Consider the following 26,324-nt stretch of genomic DNA (forward strand, 5'->3'; position numbering starts at 1 on the left):
TTATAGATAAATAGCTGCAAAATAGCTGGTTTAACATTGGTTGAAATGGATAAATAACTAAATAAATGGGGGGGGGAAAGCATTGCATAAATAGATGAAAATGGCTAAACATGAAATGGAGTCTGGGTGAGGGATAAATCATAAAAGTACTAATAAATAATAAAAGCATCCAGCTTCTTCTGCCACTTGACCAAAGAGACCTAAACAGCAGTTTAATTGAAAATATATAAAAGTGTAATATCCATGCTTATTTAAAACATGCTTATTTAAAACATGACTTCAGGCAGCGAGGGACAGAAATGCTCTGTCGCAACTATAATCCACCAAAGTTATTCAAAAGGTCAAAGCTAACCTGATAGTGAACAGGAAGTCTCCAGGAGTCTGTATGAAATTACTCTGGGCCTCGGTAGATTTAATCAAGGTGAGCCACTCCAGCACCCACTCCTGTTTTTTCTTCAATCTCAGGTCCACTGCCCAGGTGACGGTCTACACTTTAGCCTTTTCCATTAATTTCAAATGCATCATTCATTTCTCATTCCAGGAGCAATAAGTCTAGCAGACTCTCTGTGGAGGTCTCCAGTTTCAGAAGTGGCAAGTTATTAACTCTTACTCTCTTCGCTTCAAAGCACTGCACATCTTCAACATTCGTGTTTATATTTTACTCATAGTACTTGTGTGTACTATATGTATGCATTATCAGATTTCTGACTACTTAACATTCACATATTATCACTTGTGGTGCTGCCTTGCTGTGAGGCACTGACCGCCCACAGCGAGAAGGTTCTGGGTTCAAACCCGTCAGCTGGCTGGGTCTTTCTGGTTGGAGTTTACATGATATCCCGGTGCTTCTTCCCGCCGTTCAAAGACATGCATGTTAGGTTAATTAGTGATTCTAAATTGGCCGTAGGTGAATGCTTGTTTGTCTTTTTGTGTTAGCCCCGTGATAGAGTGGTCCAGGGTGCATGCCGCCTCTTGCCCATTGATATAATGTTATGTAATGTTGAACGTGTCTTGATGGGAATTGTGTGATTGTTCCTTGTGAGCCCTGTCAATGTCGATTGGTTCAGTGGGTCTGAACCCAGCTATCATCGGGCAAGAGGTGGGGTACACCCTGGCCGACGGATTCGTGCCACCCTGTTGCAGGGAATAATGCAATAATATCTTAGAAGGTGCAGAAACTCTCTGAGGTTGAATTTAAAGGATTGTATCAGCGAGAACTCCCAGTAGATTTGTTCATTACAGCAACAAGCAGCTTTGTGTGCACAACTTTCCTCCAGTGTTAAGGACCAGACACACACAGGCATCGCCAGAAACGAAGGCTGTCTGTGACGCAACTCTCCTTCATTCCAGATGAAAAGGTAAAAAAAGAGATGAGCCCTCTGTGTGCGTTTTGAACTTTGTTCTTTGTTCACTTCTGTTTCTCTTCTTGTGCACTACTTTGTCAAACTGCAATCCAACCAGGGAGCGATCTCTTAAAAGCTGCTGACTAACTCTGACTAGGGTCAATGACGGTGCAAGATGGGTTGGAGAAATCACGGTCACAGACGCTTACAGACGACGCAACATGGACAAGTTTGCATAGTGTGTGACGGCCTTTAATCCACAAAATATTGATTGCTGGAGCTAAAACTGTTAACAATAACAATAATAAGCTTAGTATCACCATTCAAAACAATGTTAAAAAGTGCTTCACACAAGGATTTGGAAGTTTTAGTTTTGGAAGTTATTTTAATCCAGAAAATTTTGCACTTCAAACTGGCTGTCTATTGTGTGCATTCATAACCGTGACAGAGAATAATGGCTGAGCTTTTAAATTCACACCGTGCTCCAGCTCTTGTGTATTGATTCTCAGTCTTGTACTCCGGACCTTGAGGCTACACGGTGCAGTATGTCCTTTATGCTTAAGAGAACCTTCAACAATTCATAAACCCAGGGCCTTTGATGTTCTCTGCTCGAGGACCTCAACTGAACAAATGCAAGAAATCAATAAGATAAACTAAAGTCACCTGCACGATATATATGTGTTTTCTACCCCCATGTCGATTTAGTTGGAGTTTAGTTGGAGAATTAAGATAATTATCACATCACGTGGTCTTCACTGGGAGAAGGAATTTCTCTCGGTGTTGGGAAATTGTAAATTCAATTTTTAAGGACCTGAATAACAATTTGTCGGATGAAAAGCTGGGTTTCTGAGGTCATTCTAGATCCTTGGAGACAGCAGCTGAGAAACAGACTTACCACATTTAGTTCTTGTGGATTTTGAATGTCACGGGAGGGTTTAACTAGTAACAGGATGCGACGGAAATTCAATGACAACATAACTGACACAGACCTGTAAAATATAAAATATATCTCTTATATTCTTCTGAACTCTTTGTTTGGTATTTAACTAATCAAATCTGTTTTTTTTTTTCTCCCATACAGAGAGCACTCTGTTGAGATGTGGCGTTTCATTTGTCTCCGTTGTAGCTTCAGAAAAGTCCTTCCACAGTGCTGTTGATTAATTCTTTCTGCCTCCGCCCGAGTCCTCCCCTCTTATGAAATTCAGAGAAACACAGAGATAAACTGAAATTGACTCTGCTATCATTCCAGCACTTGGCGCTCCTAGCTATCTATAAAGCAGAAATATTAGAAAGGCAAAGAAATTAAATGCAATTTTCTAAGGCCCCTGTCTAGTTTTCAACAGATATTTATTTATTTTTTAGGTTGTTTCAGTTTGAGGTTTGACTCATTCATTGCTTCGCTGGTTTTCCCTATGCAACATAAACCAATTAATGATTAATATATGTAGTGTCTATTGAAGTGACTGATACAGCCGTTCAGTTAGAATTAGTTACAGTAAATAAGAGTCATCTGAAAGGCTTTTGAACCACACTGTGACAATCAATTAGTTTAGTTTTTACACGAGAAGCCACAAGTTCCACGTTAATGCCCAAGTACTCTATCCGCGTCTGTGAGATCTCCCCTAGCTAAGCCAACGCAGACCTAAACACAATGCAGTGCCCTCACCCAGACGAGACTTTAAATGCTACATGAGTCATATTTTCCCTAAATGAATTATGCATTTATGTTGAAAGTGAGATCAAGCTTCCTGTCATTGTGTAAATGTGTGGGACAGTTTCCCAGGCTTGTTTACACGCTGGTTAAACATGAATCAAAGAGCTCAGTTTAGTCTATAGTGTGTGTCGCCGGTGACGGATCACTTTACGTACCGAATGTAAATGCATACACTACGAGAAAGGCTTTTTAATAAACTGTGGTGTGCATTAATCAAGGCTGGGTGTACCTTACAAATTGAGATGAAAGAACTGCACAACAATGCGCCATTAGGACCAGAGAACTAAAGGAAAAAATACATTCCTTTATAGCTGCATGAACTGGCTTGGGTTTGGTGGTAGATGATTACATTTAGAAGTCTTGATTTGTGGGAAACTTCCACAAAATAACTGATCTGATCAACTGATAGAGAGAAAAATACCGCTGCACGCGAATGGATAGTCCTTCATCTCTGTTATTCTTCCGTCCATCACCACATAAAGGCCGCCCAAATGACTTGATTGGCCCGGCAGATCTTAGCCAGGGCATAATCAGTTCCCAGCGGAGAACTGATTATGCTCCGGAGTTGTCCCAGCTCCAGACTCCAACTCTAAAGTTGGGCAGGTTTCCAGGATAATTTAGATTGCCCGATAGAACAAAACAAAAATCTTCATGATGAACGTAAAAGGAAAGTTCAAGCCCAACTTGGTGAAACTTAAATGTATACTGAAATATGTTTCTTTATATATATATTTCTGTTTCATTTCACAACAAATGGCAGTGCTTTTTTAATAATATCACATTCTGCTATACACGAAAAAGTACTCAGATATTTTACTCAAGGCAATACATTAATAAAATTATATGTAAAAGTCGCACCACACCTTATTAAATGTTCATTAAACATTAAACCAGGTTCTTTCAGAGCTCTATTTTTATGTGTTGTACTATATGATTTATTGCAAGCAGCATTTAACGTTCCATCTTACATGCAATTAATTCCTTAATTTACTGAATAACGATTCACTGTATTTTACAAAATTCCTTATATTATGCTAGGCCTTTAAAACCTGTGTCTGCTGTAATGTAACTAAATATTTTCAGATAACTGTAATATAGTAATAACTACAATATTTCACTCTGAAAGAGCTGAGTTTATGTAGCATGAAATTCAAATACTAGACGTATCTAGACGTGTTCTGACGTCTGCTACTATAGTAAACTTATTTGGGTTAGCTCAGGTGAGTCAGTCCAGGGTTATTTTATTCTTTTATACCAGCTGGTGCTAGTTTGACGCGACGGTCGGCATGCTAATGTGTAATGAAATACCCGTGAAGTTCAAGGTAATGCAGTTTGTTTTTACATTCTCTGTTATATGCAAATGAAGAGAAGATCAGAGCCGAGCGAGATTCCCCCCTGTTAGGCATTGTGCGGAATAGAAAGTCAGGCATTTGTCATCACTGAGTGGCAAATGTAGTGAATTCCAACCAGCTACTCTAATGGATCCCAGCCGTAGAGGTCATGATATCTTTGATACACAAGAGCCCAGTACTACAGCTGCGCCTGTGAAAAGTGGGCAAACCTTTGATGTTCATCAGTGTGACTCCCGGTCGCAGATCAGATCAGATTTGGCAGACGACTTCTCCTTAAATCAGGAGTCAGATTCTCTGAGCTGCCAGAGGACAGTAGATGTGATCAAAGCAGCCTTTTAGCGGTTTGGACAGACAGCACTGTGCTTGTTTGCTCAATCACTCACCTTCCCAAACTTTCCCTTGTTTGTCACATTAATATTTAACCGGTGTCATGAATATTAAAAGATCCTTAAAGGCAAGACAACCGTCTCACATTTTAAGAGTCGCAGGGAATCTGAAAATAACTTCATCCATCTTCTGTCTAGTCTGCAGACCCACACAGTCGGATTTGAATCTGACAGCTGGTACCTAAGATGCTCTAGGAGCATTACATTTTAAGCTGTGTGTTTCAGCTACATTGCCAAATACATCATCTAGTTGAAGAATATACAACCACAAAGTATATTTCTGTACATTCAATCAGCATATTTTAATGCATGGGCCCAAGGGTTGATGTTTTTCATACACAATTTCATACAGCAACCTCAAACCCCAGTAATCCCTTTATTTACAATCATTAATTCCTATGAATAGCTAATCGTATTATATGCATACTTATTTCCACTTCATGGATAGAGTTAATGAAACATTAGTCCTGAGAGCAACTGATCCAAGGAGCCAGGCCTGGCACAGTGTGTTTGTTAATCTTTTTACGACACACAGAGTCTGTTCCTGGCTGAATTTGTCTTTCTTCATGGTGCTGAGCACGGTGAGCGGTCCACCACGCTCTCAAAGGCAGCGAGTGAACCAATAAAACGTACGGATTAGCTCAAACAGCCGGAGTTTCATTACACCAAAGCAAACTCAGTGAGTCAGGCATACCTGTCAAGTATCGTAAGTGCAGCTTGAACTCGGGGGGGAACTGGAGCGGGAGCTGGTTTCTGACTCGTAGAAGAATGATTCAGATATCTTACTCAGTGAAAATGGTGGGATCTGCAGATCAGCAGAAGTAGTACAGAAACAACTATGCACTTGTTACACTAATTTAAAAGCATGCGTGTCACAGTGGCAAAGGTAAATGCTCCCATGAAGAGTGACATTTACTATGGATGCATTTTGTTGTTGTTACTGGTTACAATGGAACATTTTAATAGCTGTTAAAATGCTGGTCACGTTTACTAAGAGAATTCCTGATAAAGGTCAGAGTTCACGAGTTAATATATTGTAATTTGGAAAATGTTGCTTTTGCATTAAGTTACCCAGTCGTTACCCAGTTAGGCTCTGTGGCATCTAGATGGCAACAGTTGCATGGCATCAGTGTTCTCATAGCTTATGGCTGATCTTTCCACTTAAAACCCAATAATTTTATGCACATGACTAGCTATGGCATAACCACAAGCTCACAGGAAAGCACAGTTATTTTCATTGTGGCAGCATTCCACATAGAGGAGGCCCTGCTTTTGGGCATTTTGGTTGACTGTCATGGCTGAACCTCATGGAAGTGAAGTGATACATCTGAGTTTCCTCTCCTGTGACAAGTCAAAAGTCAGTCATGAAGTAGGCTAGTTGTTTTGTAGTTTAATCTGCAACACTGACAAACAACTGTCAAGTAGGGTAGGGAGGTAAGGGGTTAGGACCCAAATGCAGGACCAAGAAGGCTGAGGCAGGAGTTGGTGAAAGGTATTTAATTAAACAAAACAAGACCAAAACAGAAAGCGCCGCTGAGACGGCAGGTATTCAAAATGTGAAGAAACAAAAAGTTCAGTGAAATATAATCCATTGAAAAAGCGAGCTACACAAGACAAGACATAAACTACAACAAGACATGAACTATGAGTAACAAAAAACTTGGGATGAAAACAAGGCTAGAGACAAGTACGACCTAACGGGGAACAAAGGGAAAGGCAGGGTTATACACACAGGGGACAGAGGGTTGACGAGACACAGGTGAAACAAATCAGGACAACACAAGGAGAAACCAATCACCTAATCAAAAGGGAAACCACAGGGAGTAACACATAACAGGAAATCAGGAACTTAACAAAATAAAACAGGAAACAGAAAACAGAAAAACTAAACACTAAACCATGACTGTGAAAAACCAAGAACTTAACAAAATACAATATGGCTGGTCTGGCTGTATACGATAATGGACAGAAGAGTCACATTGATGTAGTCATGCAGGTCATCTTTTATTCTAGAGTCTCTGTCTGAGACAAAATGGCTCTGATTGGGTGCAGTAATATCCAGTTGCATTTTTTTAATACCCAGTTGCATTTATTAAGCGAAACACGCTCCATAATGGAATCCCAGTGGTGTGTTACCAAACTCATATTCTGATAAGAGTTTAGTCTTGCAGTGAGAGGCTAGCCCCTTTTCTTGTAAGCAAAACATGCCGATGTTTACATCTGGTCTTGAGGTCTCAAAAACATAATGATGGCATTTCCTGTATTTATGACCACATTTTCAACATGTTTGCTATCAGTCCTTTTGCTGATGCTGCCGTCGTATTGAGTTTAGGATGTTTTCTGTGACTCTTCTTGGTTTACCTTGTGTTTCCTGTTTGGTAAGCTCTTGGTATTTAGTGTCCTGCTTCAGGTTTCCTTCAGATTATGACTGGTTTCTCCTGGTGTGTTCTTCCCTCAGGACTTTTCACCTGTGTCTCATTTACCCCCCACCCATGTGTATACACCGATCAGCCACAACATTAAAGTAAGTACTGACAGGTAAAGTAAGTACTATTGACCATCTTGTGACAATACAAGGTTCAGCTAGGAAACTTTTGGACCTGCCACATAACAATGACACTCCTTGATGGCAGCAGCCATCCCAGGCAGGATGTAGCCTGACACAGACACACACAAACTGTTTAAGAACAACTAAAAAAACATGAAGAACAGCTCAAGTGTTGACCTGGCCTCATAATTCACTAGATCCCAAACTGATCAAGTATCTGTGGGATGATCCACAGAGGTCCCTCTCCTCAACCCATAGGACCCATAGGCCTCCCACTAACAACATTCTGTTGCCAGACACCACAGGACACCCTCAGAAGGCCCATGTCCATTCTCTGATGAGTCACAACTGTTTTTCTTTAGGCACAAGGGAGACCTACACAATATTAGGAAAATGGTCATAATGTTATGCCTGATCAGTGTATAGAATGTCCTTGAATGTGTAGTTTGGGGAAAGTAAAACAAGAAATAACTCAATATACTATACATATATTCAAATAAATATGTATGTCCTCTCTACTGTGTCCTCCATTATATGAATTTATGTAAGAGACGTTTGCTTTATTGAACTAATAGTTTCACTTCAGACGCTATTGTCTCTTAAGAACACTGTGACCTGTGGAAGCTTAAATGAAGTGAAAATGTGCAGTCATTTTCCGGGGTCATTTCTTTCCAACGTTTCCAACCCTTTGAGCTCTCTGCTACAAACGCCGTGTTGTCCTAATGTGCTGCTTTCTGAAGATATTACACCGGAAACATTAAGGCTGCGAGCTTTCACAATGAAATCAGACACATTTGATGAAATTGTTATCTGTTTCTAGGCTCTAACTGAACGCCAGCTGAAGAGGCACCAGCTGTGATTATTAAAATCAACAAATGTGACGTTATTGTAGGGATTAGCGTATTTCCAGGAACAGTTTGAGCCTGAAGTTCTACGTAAGTCAGCGTCTCTGAGAGTCAAATAAAAACGCAGTCAACTTAAGGCCATAACCTTGTCAAGCAGCAGAGAGCACTTAAGAAAATAAGCCTCATTTAGGCAACAAAAGAAGACAATGAGGATGGTACAATAGACCTTTAGACAATGAAACTACCACGGTAGGAAATAAGAAAATTGGACTTCCAGCTTCTTGTATATTTCTAAATAATTTATTTCATGAGTGGAACAAGTCAAATTTCCTGCCAATGTAACACAGTTTAAACTTACACATTAATATTAATAATATACAAAAAGGCAATTATTTATAAATCAAAAAGTGTCTTTATGTGTACACAGTCATGAACTCAAGCAAATAAATACATACAGTACATTTGTAGCTTCACATCGGTATGCATTGCACTATGTTACACACCTATTGACTCGCTTATCTTACACGTACACAATATCCAGTTTGCAAATAAACCAAACCCATAACACATATATTTCAGTACTGAGCAGTCACTGTACTGCAAGTGCACATTAGACATTTTATGATTCCCGATTATCTAACAACCATGCCAGGCCACCGAAACACCAAGAGATAAGCAACATATGTGAAGTTGAAACACTGTGTACTTGAACTGTTTATGTACAGATCTATTTACATTTACCATTACAAGAGGTACAGTGACAAACTCACATAATTACATTGAACGTCACTGACAACGAGAGACAGGCACAGGACAACGTGGAAATCTTTAAGGGAACAGTTAGACACTGGGGTTGATTGACGGATCTCTTGTGTGTAGGCTGAATGTACAGCTTGCTAGCTTAGCTTAGCCGTATCCAGCCTTTACAAAGGGTGGAAAAGGCCACCAGCTTAACCCTTTATGGGGCAAGGAACCATATATGGTAACTTAAGCACACATTTTAAATTGCATCCCTGTTCCTCTCAGTGAGATTGAGAAGCATGTGGTTTTCACCCATCCAATCAGAGAAGATCAAGGCAACACTCTCGGGTCAAATCAGGGTCAAATGTGGTATTCAGGGTCCACCTCTACATGATTTATTAGGTACCAGGAAGAAGTGGCCTAGTGTTGTAATGGTCTAAATACATGTTTACATTTGTTTTCCACTTAAGGGCAAAGAACCATATATGGTAATTTCATTGATATTGTTTTTTAACATGAAATATTTTTGAAAATTGTTACAAAAGTAAAAAAGAAAGCTTCTTATGTCCTACAATAACACTCTAAAGCTGAAATTTTGAATTTCCAAGTATTTCAATGAGTGCCCTACAAAGGGTTAAATAAGAGGACGTGGAAGAAAGGAAGATCTGGCAAAAGTTTTTTCTTCTGTTGGTGATTATGACAAAACAAGACTGATAGATGCAGTGTCCCTGGAGGGACAAAGAGAGAGAGAAAAGATGGTAAAAAAAAAAAAAAACTTTTGTGGAAGATCTCAAGAAGCTTTTGTAAGACATTTGAAGACGTTCCTTCCTGTATGAACATGTGGGTAAGATTACAGTTTTCATTCACTGACCAAAAGATACGTTTGCACACAGCCTTTCTTGCCATGTGTCTCTGCATTTAGCTCACACCTGTCCATCCAGAGTATTGAAGTTGCTTGCTAATGAATTCGGCCAAGTCTGCAAGGTCAGAGTACACTTTATGACAAGTGCCCTCTTGCACCTTTGAAGTATTCTCTTCCAAAATCTGTCACTTATGTGAAAACGGTGCCTGCTGCCAAGAACTGATTTAATGTCTTGAGGCTTTTGTATTTGAGGCCAATGTCTAAGTAAATTTGTTCGGATGTCTTCAAGGTATTAGTGATATTTCCATGATATTGCGGTGACATTAAGTTAATTGACCAAAATAAAACCTTTGAGCTTTTATATAGCCTGGTGGAGCCGGAGTCAATTCCTACTAGAGCCTGGTAACACGGTATTTGGATTTCATTGTTGGGTGTATTTTAGCTGATATATAGAAAAATAATACCTCTTTGTGCAATATTACAGTGCTACATCAAATAAGAGTCAACTCCATTGCATCAGATGACATGTATAATGTATGTTATTGTCCTCGTTGCATAAAGCCTGCACAAAAGATTTGATTGGCCCGTCAGATCTTTGCCGGAGCATAATCAGTTCTCAACGGATCGGTTCCAGACCAGCTTTCTGCCACAAAAAAATTCTGGGCTGGCTTCCATTCTATTTATATCTATTATGGAACATCCCATAAAAGTTTCTCAAGATCTTGCACCTTCTCTTTTCTTTGATCATAATTTTCATCTTGCCGGAATTCGTATATGTGAGTGGTATCGTTCCTTGTACATGTCTCAAAATTACCAACGGAAGGAAAAACCTTTTGTCTGATCAAACTGAAGTTTCCTAAGACAAATTAAATTTTTTTTTCTCTCTGTGTCATTTCCAATATTCCTTATATGACTTTCTAGACAGTAGCTGAAATGGTTAAGCCGCGTCCTATATGCAATCCTTGTACATTTCTTCAAATCACCAACAAAGGCCTTAACTACTAATTATTTCAAAGATCAACAGTTTTGCTCTTTTGATTTTACATGATATTTCAAGGCAATTTGACCCTTTTAATCAGCGATCAGTGGAGGTGATGATGCTTTTGTTCCAGGTGAAGATGGACTGCCTGGATGCTCCCTCTCGCATGAACGTGCGGCCGACTTTCAAGTCTAACCAAAGTGAGCTGAACACACACAATGATAGCATCGTTGTGACAGGGCCAGTCATCGCTGTCACTTTGCTTTGCTTTGCATACAGGCTCCAATAGCCCCCGCTGACTTGTCATGTTCAAACTCCTCCATTAGAGAAGTCTGAGTGTGACAGGTCAATGGAGAATTCGGGAGTATTTTTCATAATGGAGGTTTAAGAGTTCAGGCTTATGTCAGTCTGCCAGAGCATCACCTAGGGAGATCCCTGTGTGTGCATTATAAATCTGAGGATGTTTTAAAGTTAAGTGTAATGCAGGGGCTTCTATTTAGCCTTTACTGACAATAAACCACAGACTGCTACATAAACTTGTCCAAGAGAGTTTTGTATTCCTGGCAAAGCTTTGCTATAACACTAATAACAACAATCGGTGACTCATTACTAGCTGTGTGGCCATAAAGCAATCCAAATGACACAAAGATTTGTAGTAATTCATTTTCTTTACACTGTATACTCTGTATCTGTACACTTCTTGAGTAAATGTAAACATTCATAGACTGAACTGCGCAAAGACATGTCCTCTCCAGAGCCGCTGTGATGATTAGACTGAACGTGTCACTTTAAAACACAGGAGGCACTCATCACTCATGAGCTCTAGAACGCCTCGGATAATGAAAATACATCAACTCGATCCCAGGCTCAGGATCGTGCAGGACACGAGAGAGGAAAGGCTGTGCTGATAAAAGGGAAGGCAGAGGGCAATCAGTCTCTTGTGAGAGTGATAGTGCAGAGAAGGGCATTTGGGCTCCATAGCCATCACTGTGAATCAGCGTCACACTGGTCACCCGGTCTGAAGCCTACATTTATGGAAATGAAGCTTCCTGCTTCCTTTTCCTGTCTTGCTGCACTCTGAGGAAAACACTAAGTTACAATCTTTTTTTTTGGTTGAATTGTAATATGCATTTTCATACTCACACAAGATATCAGCTTCTCCTGCTGGCTGTTCCTTAGATACAGGCTTTTTCACTTGGAGCTACGGGGATCCACTAAGTGATTTTTAATCGGTTCATAATTACATCAGATTGCGTGTTTGCTGGCACAGTTCACATTTGGATCCCTAACCTAACCACATTAATAGGTGACATTTCACTTAGCCTGAGCGCACAGGGAGCTTAATGACCATTGACCAAATGATCCGTAATGATGTGACTCAACGATTCACCTGTACATGCGCACTGAACTGTGAAATACAAAGATGGAAGGTGAATGGTTCTTATTCAAATATGCAAAAGCCGTGCCCGTAAAGCGCTTGAATCTTAGTCACTTATATTTTTTAAAGTAGCGTGGAGATTACAGACTGCTTAGACTCCACACTTAGTTTATTTTCTACTATGTCTTTATCTCTCTCCCTTTTTCCACACTCGAGCTACACATCATCCAAGAATGCATGCGCGAATGAGGGAGTGTGTATTTTATTTTTTTTTTTTTTATTCCAGGTCTTACACCTGCTGCATCTTTCTGCCTAAGAGCATTTTGTACGTCACGTACAGGGTGTCTGTGTCTCTGTTTCGGCAAGTCATATGCTCGACAAGTCGTCATGACAGGAGGACGAACCCCGGCGTGTTTTCGGGCTGGATCGCGTCAGCATGGTGATCTGGGTGCTGAAGTTGTTGCTGCTGCCAATGGACGGGTGTTGGTATTTGGTGTCTGAGCTCATGTATCTCTGCAAGTGCCACCTCCGCCACTTCCTCTTGATTTCTCCTTGGACCTGTGTGGTGATAAGAAATTAAGCGGTGTGACTATAAAGTACTCAACGAAACAATCTCCGCTGGTTCTTAAATGTGAGATTGCAAGGAAAGATTGAAGAAAGCTGGTGCAAATCTGTTATCTTTATCGACGCTGTCAACATTTCACTTAGGTTTTATGTCCTAAGAGCATCACTTATCTCTCCTTTCCTTTAAAATGTCCAACTGTTGCTCTCCTGCTCCCTTGTTACATCTATCCTCTTGTCAACCTTCAAGTGTTTTATTGGTATCTAATAGATGCACTGAAAAAACCTCCACAGTAGAATAGATTTACCATTGATTTCAAACACACATAAAAGCTTTAGGATTTGTTGAAGCTCCGTATTTTACATTAAAGGAGTTTGGCACGGCTACCTACAGCAAAGCTGAAGGCGACACAGACGAAAATGTTGAAAGCGGCCAGAGAAAATCCAAAGAATAACAGATTACAAACATTAAAAAGAAGCCCTGGCACTAAGATTACTGAATATACGGAGCTAAGGAAGTGAACTAAAAAGTAAAGGGACATTTTGTGTGATGAAAGAAGAGGGAGCACTGAAATTTCCTCACCTGAACTCTTTGGAGGTGTTTCTTTTTTTGTATATATGTGATTTCTGCACATTTTATTATGTCTGCAAAACATTTTGCTCAAACACGTGTTTGAAAACCTTTGATTCAAACTCAGAGGTTTCTAAACTTCAGGCAAGCATCACTTATTTCAAAATTATTAGTTTTATCTACAACCTGCTATCCAGACACAAGCATTTTACATTATTTAGGATCTAATTAATGTAAAATAACAGTGGAACCATCATTTCTGCCTACATTTTAGGTAGAGATGATGGTTCCACTGTTATTTTCTGTCTCTTATCAATCTTAAATGTGATTTGTTTTGCTGTGATTCCTCCACCAAGGCTTCACACCTAAAAGAAAATGATTTAAACCCAGGCAGCATTGTGTCAAGGCTTGCCATCCAGCACGACAAGTGTGATTCAGTCTGGCCAAAACGCTGGGAACAACAAAACTAATCTGCCCACAGAGAGTGTCTACAGACCACACAGAATATCTGCCTGCCAAAAATGCTGTGCCTTTTTTTTTTTTTTACAGTCCTCCACCCTCTGCAGGCAGAAAATATGCCACAAGGAGAAGAGCTGGTGACTCATACTCAGAGCCCCATCTACTTCTACAGTCTTAGGACTGTGTCTGAATGTAAATGATGCACCAGAAAGGCTACAAATAAACACATTTTTTTTTTTTTTGTGCGAATGAGAGCATAACTGTGGGCAACAGTGTGTTACCATCGATGTTTACATCACTGTGAGGGGTGTTCCTACCTCTCCGTTGAGGAAGCAGTAAAGCACCGCAACCACAAAGCCCTAAAGGGAAAGAACACAGAAGAGAAAGCAATAACAGTGAATGTCAGGCTGGTTTATCTTGTCTTTACAACTGTTTGCTCATTTAAGAGCAACATTCACGAGACATGTAAATGTACTACATAGACAAAACAGTGCATACTGTGCTGGGGATAGTTTATAGTTATAATGAGAGGAATGTGCTGGAGAGGTTTCCTTGGTTTCCAAGCTGTCCGTAATGCAGCTGTGCTGTCTGGCCGCATTCTCCATCATTCCTCATTATGTGATGAACTGAAATAACACCAGGGCTTTAAATGGCAACACTGAGGATTGAATCAGCCAGGAAAGTGCTTGGAGACCTGCTGTGGTCTCTTGAGCAGAGGCACTCGCAGGTCAGTGCTGATAGGATGCCAAATTATTACTTTTAAAAGAATGGGTATAACCCTCTTTGAGATCAAATTCTAACCAGGAGTTCACATGTGTTTTGTTTTCCCTGTCTCTTTTTCCTAAAAAGCTGGTATCATACCTGAAATGATCCCAGAATCAAGTCAAATATGAGCCGTAGGTCGGTCTTTACTTGCTCTGGGATGAATGCAAACACTATAAAGTTGATCCCGAACAGAGGAATCAGTAGCAGCGTTGATTTTGCCAGTCTCCTGAAACAACAAAGAAAAATCTCATTCAAGCCTCTCCTGCCAATGAAACCACTATGTAATCTGTCTCTATATACAACAATAATTAAATGCAACTCTGGAGTACTTTTCATTTTACATTTCAGCTCAGTAAGCCAGAGACGGGTGGGGGGCACCATTAAAAGTGTTGGTGGGAAACTAGCTCATACATTATGGGTGGCTTATGAGGTGCACTCCATCACAGGAAAAACCACTTAGGCACACAGAGCGCTGCATCGCTGTGTAAAGCAGTTTCCAGCGCGAGACTACAGCGTGCTCAGCATCACATGAGTTTCTTTTCTGATGTCCACCTGCGTCACCCAATAAAAGTCACATTTACAGCAGCGGTCGTACAAATATTTGCGCCGCACTCTCAGCTTTGTGAGTTTCTTCAAGATAATCTTTGTTTACACTTGTAAAGGCAGCGATTGTTGGCAGAATGCAGACCAAGACAGGATCCACTGACATGGTGCAGATTTAGCATCAGTAACATTTTATCTTCTATTAGCTAATGAATAACAATAAAAAAAGATATTAAATGATACGCACGAGTACTGGTTGGACTCGTTTCTTCCAATATCTGGGCAGTTGATCTTCTGACGAAGTATTCGGATGATGCAGATGAAAAGAATAAAATTCATCTGTGGAGAATATGTCACAAATATTATGTGAGAACAGTACTGCAGTGTTTTACAGTGTTAATGAGATTAAGTGTTAGGAGGTTATGAAATTCAAGGTTGGAAAAAAAAAACCTTGATTCTGAATTTCATCTTGCCCTGACTGGCTTGTGGAGTCACCCTGTGTGGAAATGGACATTTCTACTTTGTTAATTTGGGTTGGACCTTTGAACTAGCAACACATCGCACACATCATGATGCACTCCAATCTGTTAGTCAGCTGCTGCAGAGACAAAGAGACAGAGTGACTTCTGGTCCTTGTGTGAATACATGCAACTGAAGTGGGGACAACGATTACCAAATAACTAAACAACACAAAGCAGGAGATTAGCAATCATTATTATGTTGTAAACAGTTTATCCACAAATCCAAATGAATTGGGCAGATATTTGAAGAAATTCCCCCAAGGCACCTCAGATGTCTTATTTGAAACAATTGGACAGACAATACAACAACATAATTCCTGTGGCCACGACTGTCGCCAGCACGGAGGCGTTCTGGTTGGATGATTTCCAATTGCATCTGATATGACTGTGGGGCTGCCCGGTGTGGAAATGAACATTTCTGCATTGTTAATTTCAGCTGGACCTCTGAACTGAACTGGCGACTCATCCATCAGCAGAGAGAAAGAGACAGAGTGAGTCCAGATCCTCATGTAAAAACAAGACAAGTGAAGCTACTTTTGGGGACAACTCCTGCCAAATAACTAAACAAAGCAAAGCAGGAGAGGATTTAGTTTTTCAAATCTCAGCTTTAGTATCACAATCAATTTTGTTAATATAACATATTGGAAATTATCTGCTTTTTTAACCTACTCCCATTTGAGTAACGAAAACCAAACACACCAAACGGACAAAGAACTGCCGGCAACGAGGGCTGACTGTGACGTCATCTCACGTCGCCTTTTTCTGGACCAAAAAGTTGTGCTTCAACAAACCGCAAAGACTACAGAAAATGGCCAGCTGGCCCATACTATGTGTTCTGTGCCTGTGTGAAAGGACATGGACATAACTCTTACACAAGCAGTAGTCTGTATTCATCATTCAGAAAGGGAGTCCAGAAGAGCTACTATTAGCTTGGTTCTTTCATTGTTTATCAGACTTGTTTTGCTGACGATACAAGTCGCTGAAGCGGCCAAAATGCTGCCAGCAGGGGTCCAACTGGTACCGACATTGTATTACACACATCTAAAACTAGACACTCACCGATGGCCTGACACTGGATACTGTGTCACAGCCTTAGGTTAAATATGAAGCTACAGCTAGCAGTCATGCTAGCATGCCAACACCAAGCTTGTCTGGTTCTGTCTAATGGAAACAAAATCCACCTACCACCACTTACAGCTCACTGATAAAACAGAGTTCATGTTCTGTAAACTCTTATTTTGCCAGTGTCCTGTCATTCTTAGGCATCTTGGCCTCATAGGTGTTTGTTTCTTCTAATTTACTTAATGCATAGACGGGTTCCTGAAAGGGACAGTGCAGTTTGCTAGTAACTACGGAGTAATCAGAGATAATATTCAAATAGAAGAAGAATTATTCTCTTATTGATCCCTCAGGGGAAAATTCTTTCTCTGACCCATCCATTCGTTCACGCAGTCGTACGTACACTCTGAGCAGGGAGATGACACTAGTGTAGCATCTGGGGAGCAAATTTGTGCTTGCTAAAGGTACCTCAGTCATGGGGACATGGGGGGATGCGAACCTGTGACCCTTCAGTCCCAAAATCTTCTCTAACCACTACCCCTCAGCTTCCCCACTTAAAAAAGGCTACCCTTGTGTAGTGCGCGGGGAGTCATTTGAGGGTCTGGTGCTTGCTCATGGAGGAATGCGAACTTGTGACACTTTGGTCTCAAGCTACTTCTCCAGCCACAACGCCACAGCTCCTCCCAGTACATTAATTCATCTAAAATTACCTGAAAAGTTTTATAATCAAATCTCGATTTTGCTAAAAATATGAAAACCATAAAGGCTAGCAGCTCTCTTATGGTTAGACTTGGGAAAACATGTCAGAGCATGATGCTAATAATTCTCAAAGTGACAGTTCTAACACGCTGGTGTGAAGCAGTTTACGTTGGCATGGTAACATTTACCCCTCTGGCTGACACGTCAAAACCAGCGCTAATAAAAAAATGAAATAATATAATTTAAGAACATAGTTGAGTACAGATACCAGTAACAAATTACTCACAAGTAAATATTTACTTGGGGTTTGACAAAACTTTTCATCCAGAAAGGAGCTGCTTAGAAACTGTAAACATTTTGCCTGCACTGAGAAATGGATCATTTATATAATTGGTGCCAAATTAAACATTTTTTTCCCCAAAGAAGATAAAGCATTAATAAAGTAGTGCCAATTTTATTTTTTTTTTTCCTATTAAAAGGAATATTTCACACCGCTCGTAACTGTTGAACTCATCTTTACCCTCCTTTTCACACCTCTCTGAAAGTGTCTTCATTTCTCACTCACAAATGTGTTTTCATGTTACGGACACACACAAAGATACACACACCCGGACACCGCCAATGTGGATTACAGTCTGTTTTCTTTACCAGATAAGTGGTTCAATTGATGTGTGAGCTGTCACACCTTCACATCTGGGTTTTGGTCAGAGTTTTTCAAACTGCAGCCAGTGGCCTGTTGGTTTAGCTTTACACGAAAAGGGCAAGCAGCTCACTCTTATCAACTTGCTTCTGCCTGAAGGAACAAAATCAGCCCAGATGCACCTCCAAAACTCACTACTGAACATACACCGATCATCCACAACGTTATCACCACTGACAGGAGACGTAAATAACATTGACCATCTTGAGACAATACAATGCTCTGCTGGGAAACTTCTGGACCTGGCATTCATGTGGGTGTTATTTAGAGACATGTACCACCCACCTAGACCAGACCAGGCACCCGCACCCCATAGCAATGACGCAGCCTGGCACAGGCACACACACAAAAACGCTTCAGGAACGACTAAAAAAAAAACATGAAGAACAGCACAAGGTGTTGACCTGGCCTCCAAATTCACTAGATCCCAAACTGATCAAGTATCTGTGGGATGATCCACAGAGGCCCCTCCCCTCAACCCATAGGACCCAAAGACCCCCATTAACAACATTCTGTTGCCAGACACCACAGGACATCCTCAGAAGGCCCATGTCCATTCTCTGGCACAAGGGAGACCTACACAATATTAGGAAGGTGGCCATAATGTTATGTCTGATCGATGTATTATAACTTATTCAGTACCAAAACCAAAGGGTAAAAATCATAATATACAACGCCTTGGTGTCACACAAACAATTTTTTGGTTTGTGTTTGAACTACATAAATGAGATATATGTAATATCTGCTAAGCTAAGCTAAACAAATGCTGGCTGCAGAAAAACAATCGGATAGCGATTGTCTTACCAACTTTCCAAAGTGAAACAAAAGGTTGCACTAATCTCTTGGTTGTGCTGACAAACAAATGCAAAAAAAGAAAAGTGTATAAACTCACCAGGATTGATGCCAGAATAGGGGTTTTAATGATCCACCAGAACACATCTGTGTTCTCGATTATATCCCAGCACCTGGTGAAACAATATCAAACATCAAGATGCAGCATAAACAAAAAGAAAACATATTTTCTTCTGAACTCTGGTCTAGGGTGAGTTTCTCTCACCCCACATCATTATAGTAGGCCTTAGCAATGCTCCAAGCTGTGATGAAAATTGTCGGGCCTCCTGGGGATATGAAAAATATATGTGTAAGTGCACCTAAAGTTATTATTGCATCTCACCAACAAGGTTCTCAACCATTAGTCCATCTCCTGTCTTTGAGGTCTCTCTAATAGCTTAAAAAAGAGCACGTCCTCACCCCAGCCGATCAGGATGTAAGCCCAAAAGTACTTCCTCTCGGAGAAGAAAGAGACGGCCAACAATGCGTGGAGATAAAGGCCTTCCACGAGCAGCCAGAAGAAACTGGCCATTATGCAGTACTGGAAAAACACAATCACTGCTTTGCAGCCAACCTGAATAGAAAAGCATGAATCATGTATTGATCTTGTGAATTACGCACATGGATATTTATCGAACATATATGGTCACAATGAAGATAATACAGTGTGATTTCATTCTCCGCTGCAGCAAAAATTGCATGTAGAAAACTGCAAGTGCGCGTATTGATTTTCTTTTGTTTTGGTGCAGGCAACTGCATTCAGACTTAAAAATGAGAACATTCATTTGCTTCGGCCGTGATTACGAACAACCGATACATGCACTGTACACTATTGTGTTTCAGTATATTACTGTGACTCTTATTATTGCAAAAGAAAGTGATATTTACTTTGTGTGTTGCCATGCTGACAACAAAAATGAAAAGCCTTTATCTTTATCTCAGAAGCTAATGAGATTTACCCAAAGGCTACGCTTATCAGTGGCTTGCAACTGGTCTAAAATATCAGCAAATGATGCATTTATACAGACAACAGTTGACACACAGAGAACTTCTTTGTGCAATTCAGTTTAATGTCCGATTTGTACTGTTATCAGCAAAACAACAAAATATACGCTCTATTACTCCACAAAGGAGACACAAGGCCACTAAAGTTCAGAAATGTTTCAATGGATATTTCAGTGGCCAAACAACTGAAGAGGAACACTGAAACAACCATGCAGGATAACGCAATCCGCCCTCGCAGTTGACACCACAACAGCACAACACGTCCACAAGGACGGGTGAATTCATTCAAACTTCAGCGTGCGCTGGCACGTTTCTCTTTCACAACCTCCTTCGCTTCACAGAAAACACACTTTCAGCATGTACTCCCAAGGCCGATACACACACCACGAGCTACGCACATGCTGTTACGAGCTGAACAGCCTGGTTAGATCCTACAGGGAGGACATGAGGCAGATACAGAAAATCAATAAACTGTTCCCCCTTTAAAAATGACCACTTGAGAGTGAATATGTTGAGCACTTCAGCAGCAGATGTGCGACATGGGTTGACGTGGAAGGAGGAGGAAAGGGACAGGGTCTGAAGAACGTCGTGGATAGAGACATGTGGCCAGTAGCAGAGAGGTAAAGTCCAGCTTCATGAACGGACATTCAAGCGGAGACAAGGACAAACGGGACACAGTGTAAAGTCTAAAAAAAACTTATGACGATGAACGATGAACGAAGGGGAAAGTGTCACATGAAAAACAAGAGCAATGCCCAGGCCTCTAGAGGAGTCTGACGCGTGCATCATTAATCATAAAGACTGAAAAAGTGGACATCGATCTACCACCAGTTTGTAAGTGACTAATGCTGCAGGCGAGCTCATGTGATTCATATCCAGACCAGTAAACTGATTACTGAGCCTCATGTATCTTGTGCAGTGATGTTTGAATATATTTGAATATTAGATCAGAGCCAAACGCTCCATTTACTGAGCTATATTCATTTTCCCTGAGCATTTCCATTTTAGGACTCAGATGGAGATATTGGAATATTTACTCACCACATTTATTTCACCACTGTAGTTTGTGGATTTAGAGTTTACATAAAAATGCTATGAAGTGATCTGAATATCATAAGAGATTATCCGAAACCCGGTAGTTTGCATAAATGTAATTTCTTGATCAGGCCACAGGAAAGAGGACCTCTAATTGTCCACACAGATATTCCCACTTCTTGACAATCAGTCCTACTACTATATCTGAATTAAATTAGCAATTAAGGAGAATGCAATCAAGTCTTCAACCGAGACTTCAGCCTTCTTCAACCTGGAAATAAGTCACATGGAGTACCCGCCGCAGACCGAAATTGATGTTTTTGCTATTTAAAGAAATACACAGACAAAACTAGAAATGTGGAGCTTGATCCCTTTGAGCGAAAAACCATGTCTCCAGAAGTGACATTAGTGATGTGTCATGCGCAAAAGATCCGGCTCTAAGAGCTCAGATCAGAAGAGCCGATTCCCATCGAGTTAGAGCCGGCTCCCCACTATTTTTCTAATTCTTTTTGCTCGTTCATCTCTGCTCGTGTGAGGACTTTGTTTTGATGGGCACACCATGTGGCCAATCACATGTGAGGACTTGCCATTACCACACTATTATGTGAAAGCAGAGAGGGGGACAGACGCTGTGGCTGACGGAGTAAGACAGCAGACAGCGGTGAACAGGGCAGATACTCACGGAGAGAAGAAATCACATCAGCTCGTCAAAGCTGAGGGATCAGATTTTTCTCAATGCCAATATGCACTAAGGACATTTATACCTTTTGTTTACTGAGTTTGGTTCTGTTTTTGCTTGTGTGGATTTGATTGCAGTGTTGTTCATTAAAGTTGTATTGACATATTAAACAAAAGTAAGAATGCTTTTGTGACAGGATAACTGCACAAGGCTTCTCACAAAAACACTGAGTGCAAAAGGGCTTATCAACACACAAACCATATGTATTTGCTGTGTTGGGCTAAAATATTAGGCTATAAATGATACTAAATAAAGAGCCGTTCAGGAGCAGAAAGAGCCAGCTTCTTTGGGAGCTGTGGCAAAAGAGTCAGCTCTAAAAAAAGAGCTGAACTTCCCATCACTATTGTTTATTAATAGGGGGATTGAAACAGATACCTTGGAGCAGAACAAAAAAATGCGTGGGAGAAGGATCTGGGGGTAGCGTTCTCGGAAGAAGCCTGGCAAGATAGTTTAACCCATATAGATACCTCTTCACTGTGTGAGACATGGTTTAATTCAGTTTAAGGAGCTCCATTGTGTTCACTTCTCAGGGGATAAACAGGATACATTACAGACCCTGGTAGTCCGAGATGCAAATGCAGTCCAGATTAATTCTAGATTAATTCTCTTTTGCTGGAAGTCGTAGAAGAACGTAGCCCCATTGTTCCTACAGTGTCTAAAAGAAGTGCTTTTCTTTCTGCCTTTGGAAAAACTTCAATACAAAATAGTCAGAAACAAGTTTACCTTGACCTGGAGCCCTTTTGTAGACTTTATTCAAGGTTTCCCCTTCCACTGAAGGCTTGAAATTTGGAGATGTGTACGGTAGCAGGAGGACATTGTCATTTCTTTTCTTTGTGTTGATCCCTGAGCTGTAGGGGTGCGGAGGGTGGGGGCTGGGAGGGAGTGTACTGTTGCTTATGTTCTGTATTGATTTGTGCCCTATGTTCACTGGGCAGTAAGTTACAAACCTGAAAATAAAGTTTTACATGTATACATTGCCAGAGGGTTTCTATCCGTGCTTTTAACCTACATTCCATGTTAACATATATATTCCTGATAGAGATCAGATCCTTCAGTTATATTTTTGTCCTTGAGCTGTCATTCTTTCTGCATTGAGTTTGATCCTAACTATGAACAAAAACAGATTAAATTGCTTTGTTTTTGAAAATGCAGATAACGTGGGCAAGTGGGGAAACTTTTTTGTGTCTACAGAATTGCCCCAAACAAGTTTCTGTCCTTTAGGCTCAACTTCTGTGTGTACAGTGTGTACACTGAATGTGTCTCAGAGCTTCTCCAGTCCAGTTTGCAGGTTTGACCGTAAGAGGACACTGATGAAATAAAACTGCGGATATTGCCCGCTCGGTTGTTGAAGGGCTACAGTTGAAAATGAGCCCCCTAAATAAATGACCTTGTGTTGTTATTTCGTTGGGACTCACTTCTTGAACACTTCTTGAGATAAAGTTTAAAGCAGCTGGCAGTGGAGCTGACGGGGATTTGGTAGCCCTGTATAAATTGATTCCCGCTGGGCACGTTGAGGGGAAGAAAATAGACCCCGATGGGTTCCCCGAAGCTTTTCTGCTAGTCTCATGCGTGCAAATCAGTACAAATTGTTCGCTGGAGCTCATTTTTAAAAAGCCTGCCTTCAGTGGCTTGTGGATGAATGATGAAATGGTTTGCATGCTGGTAAAACACGGGGACAAAGAAACACACACACACAGATACGCACACACACACATACCTTGAATAATGTCTTTGTTACATGCTTTGGCAGAGTGGTTATATCACAAATTAATCTAATGGGTAACTATGGCAAACATCCAGCTCTAGAACAGGGGCAATGAACCAAACACCTACACACTCACAGAAACACAACGGTAACCGGGCCTGCAGTTGTAATAGAAGTAATGACGGGGTCACGGTGGGCACTGTAGCACCAAACCTGGCTCTTTAATGTCTTTTTCAGCCGACCCATGACAGCAGCTGGCTTCTGTCAACCCAATAGTTCCATTAACACGCTGGAGCCGGCCAGAGAGCTCACTAATAAAAACACTGGGAGGCTCCTCTTGTTGTGCGCCCACATTGTGAAACATGAGGTTTATGTTACATTACGTTGTGCTTTCCCGAACTGGAGAGACTTTTTTTTTTTTTTTTTAGTTTACTTTGGTGCATTTAGGTGCTTTTAAGTCAGAATGTGAAACAACACAAACATTAAAAACAAGATGCACTGTATCTTCTGCATGCATTTAATGCCTCTTCCCGTATTTATGTGGCGACGACAAGCAAAGGAAACTGACCAGTGGAGCCGTGACATAGTATTATGTCAATCATATGCCTGTTAATCGAAAAAAATCCACATTTTCTCACAGGTGTGCCGTATGTTTCTGCATATATAACTTCAGAAATTCGTTTTTCACGCAAATTTTCCCAAACTAAAAGATGTTTTTCCGATTATTCTGAAATCCCATGAACACACAAATACAGTCGCCACAGGGGCCTGTGGCCTGTGGTCTACGTTTCTTGGTGTAGAAAACAAAAGGACAATGTCCAAGTATTGTGGACTAATTAGAGTAAAATAACTTCAATGAGTCTGTGTCCGTCTGTGATTAGTAGTTACATTTATTTTTTTATACTTTTTGGAGGGAATTATTTGTATTATTTACTCTGCTATATTTATCTTGCAGTATGCCGATGCAGTAGTTATTCTGAAGATTAAAACTGAACATAAAAAACACGTGCAAAACAAGATGCATTGTATTTTTTGCACACACTAATGGCTGCTTCAAGTATTTATGTGGCAATGAAGCGCAAAGGAAACTTAAAACTTGTCTAACTTAGAGAAACATGTCAACCATGTGTAGAGCATAGTTATTCTGGAAATTAGAACTGAACATAAAAAACGTGATGAGTTAATAAAATGATATCTGCAGATAAACTGCAACTGCAACGGTTACTATGGTGCACGGTGTTAATAACAAGGAACATTAACCTGCATAATCACCATACTTCTTTCACCCGGTGGCGTATTTAATGATGCAGAGGTGATTATTAAAGGCAAATGTGCGCTGAAACGGTTCTGGTGTGCTCTCAGTCTGCGGTTGCAAGCAAACATGTTGTGATGAGGTGTTTTCGCTGAATGAAAAAGGCATCGGAAACCTTGAACCCGTGCAAAAAGAAATGATGCTTTCAGACCTTTCTCGAGGCATAAACAGGCAGCAAGTGAATGAACATTGTGAATGAAGTTCATATCAATTAGCCTTAATGCAGTACACTCGGGTCGGTAAATAAAGCTTGTTCTTGGACCTCATTTACATACCACGGATTCTGCTGATGCCATTCATAATATAATATATGATCATCAAAAGATTATCAAAAGATTTGAAATGTTTGAGAGTCTAGATTCCTTTTTCATTCAGTTCATACTGACATTAACCCCTGAAGATAATTTGCATGGCCGTATTAACCAGCTGGAGGGGCCCTGGGCAAATACGATCACCCGGGCCCCCATTATCCCCCAATCACAGATTCTGTCTCCTTTATGTGATGCTACTTAAGATTGAAATACTGACTGATTTTCTCATTAAATACATTAATTTACGAATATGCGGTGCAATTTCCAAGCTTTAACAATTACAACCAGATCTCCTGCTGAGCTCTACGCCGAGTTCGACTTGTTTCGAGGTCCAAAGACACCCTTCAGCTCAGAACACTCATGTCAAACAGCAGCGTCTTGGACAATTAACTCACAGAGCCTGAGGAGCAGTTGTCCACCTCCCCGACCTCATAGAGAACCACGTCCTTTATGAACACAGCGATGGCCTTCAGGATAAATGACACGAACAGATGCATGTGGATGTAGTTCCTTGTGCAGTGGAGCTTCCTGGGACACACGGAGGAAAGAGGAAAGAGTACAATCAAGACAGAGAGAGGAGACACACGCGCACAATTTGATAAAGAGGGCCTTCATGGTAATAATCCAATGTCCTTGGAGTTAATAGCTTAAAATGACAGCAAATAAGGGACTGAATTAAACCCTAATTAAGCCCCTTAGTTCCCTATGTCAGTGTGTGGGTGGATCTGCTTTAGAGCTCAGTGAATGCTTTTTTTATGGTCCTTCAAATGTCTCAACAATAAAGACAAGGGGTGAATATTTCCAAATTGCCTACCAGAAATATTCGGAAGCATCAACCGTCAAATCCCCCTTCACGTCCTGATTAGATTATCATAGTAGATGCAATAATTATGGAGTGAGACAGGTGGTTGTGTCAAGTTTCCTAACAGCTTAGATCTTTTCTTTTATTATCATTTTATGCTACAATACTCAGTCTCAGGGTGATAAAATATTCAGATGTGATGTGCCCAATCACTTAATGTCCCCTCTGGGATCATTACAGTTTCATTTAACCTCATCTCAAACACGGCGGAGATTGTTAACGTGACTATTGTTGTATGCCGTTATCCAGGTTTTATACGGACTTAAAACTATTTAATTAAATGTCTGCTTTCATTAGCTACTGCTGCAACAAGGCACCAATTTCATGAGACTTTTTGTGCCTGAATGAGTTTTTTTTCCTGTTCATCAGAAATATATTTAAAAAATGTCAAAAAAGGTGTGCAGTTAAGTCTGTAATACAATTCAACAATGGCCACACAGCTGATTTAACACCTCTCAGTTCCAAAGACATCATGAAGGCGGGATTTATTGAGTATAC

General features: G+C 40.6%; 1 protein-coding gene across 1 annotated transcript in view; it reads right to left on the reverse strand.

The window, feature by feature from the left end:
- Nucleotides 1-10,398: 10,398 nt before the first annotated feature.
- Nucleotides 10,399-26,324, reverse strand: part of vipr1b (vasoactive intestinal peptide receptor 1b) — a gene marked incomplete at its 5' end in the record, with an annotated part of 47,940 nt that continues 32,014 nt past the window's right edge. The window contains 8 exons of the mRNA XM_084566059.1: nt 10,399-12,706; nt 14,057-14,098; nt 14,601-14,730; nt 15,295-15,386; nt 18,919-18,991; nt 19,084-19,144; nt 19,278-19,431; nt 25,360-25,492. Coding sequence (XP_084422185.1) covers nt 12,515-12,706; nt 14,057-14,098; nt 14,601-14,730; nt 15,295-15,386; nt 18,919-18,991; nt 19,084-19,144; nt 19,278-19,431; nt 25,360-25,492 — 877 coding nt within the window. The 3' untranslated portion in view covers nt 10,399-12,514. The remainder of the gene's footprint in view (nt 12,707-14,056; nt 14,099-14,600; nt 14,731-15,294; nt 15,387-18,918; nt 18,992-19,083; nt 19,145-19,277; nt 19,432-25,359; nt 25,493-26,324) is intronic.

The sequence above is a fragment of the Chelon labrosus genome (assembly GCF_963514085.1).
Source record: "Chelon labrosus genome assembly, chromosome: 18".
Classification (NCBI taxonomy): domain Eukaryota; kingdom Metazoa; phylum Chordata; class Actinopteri; order Mugiliformes; family Mugilidae; genus Chelon; species Chelon labrosus.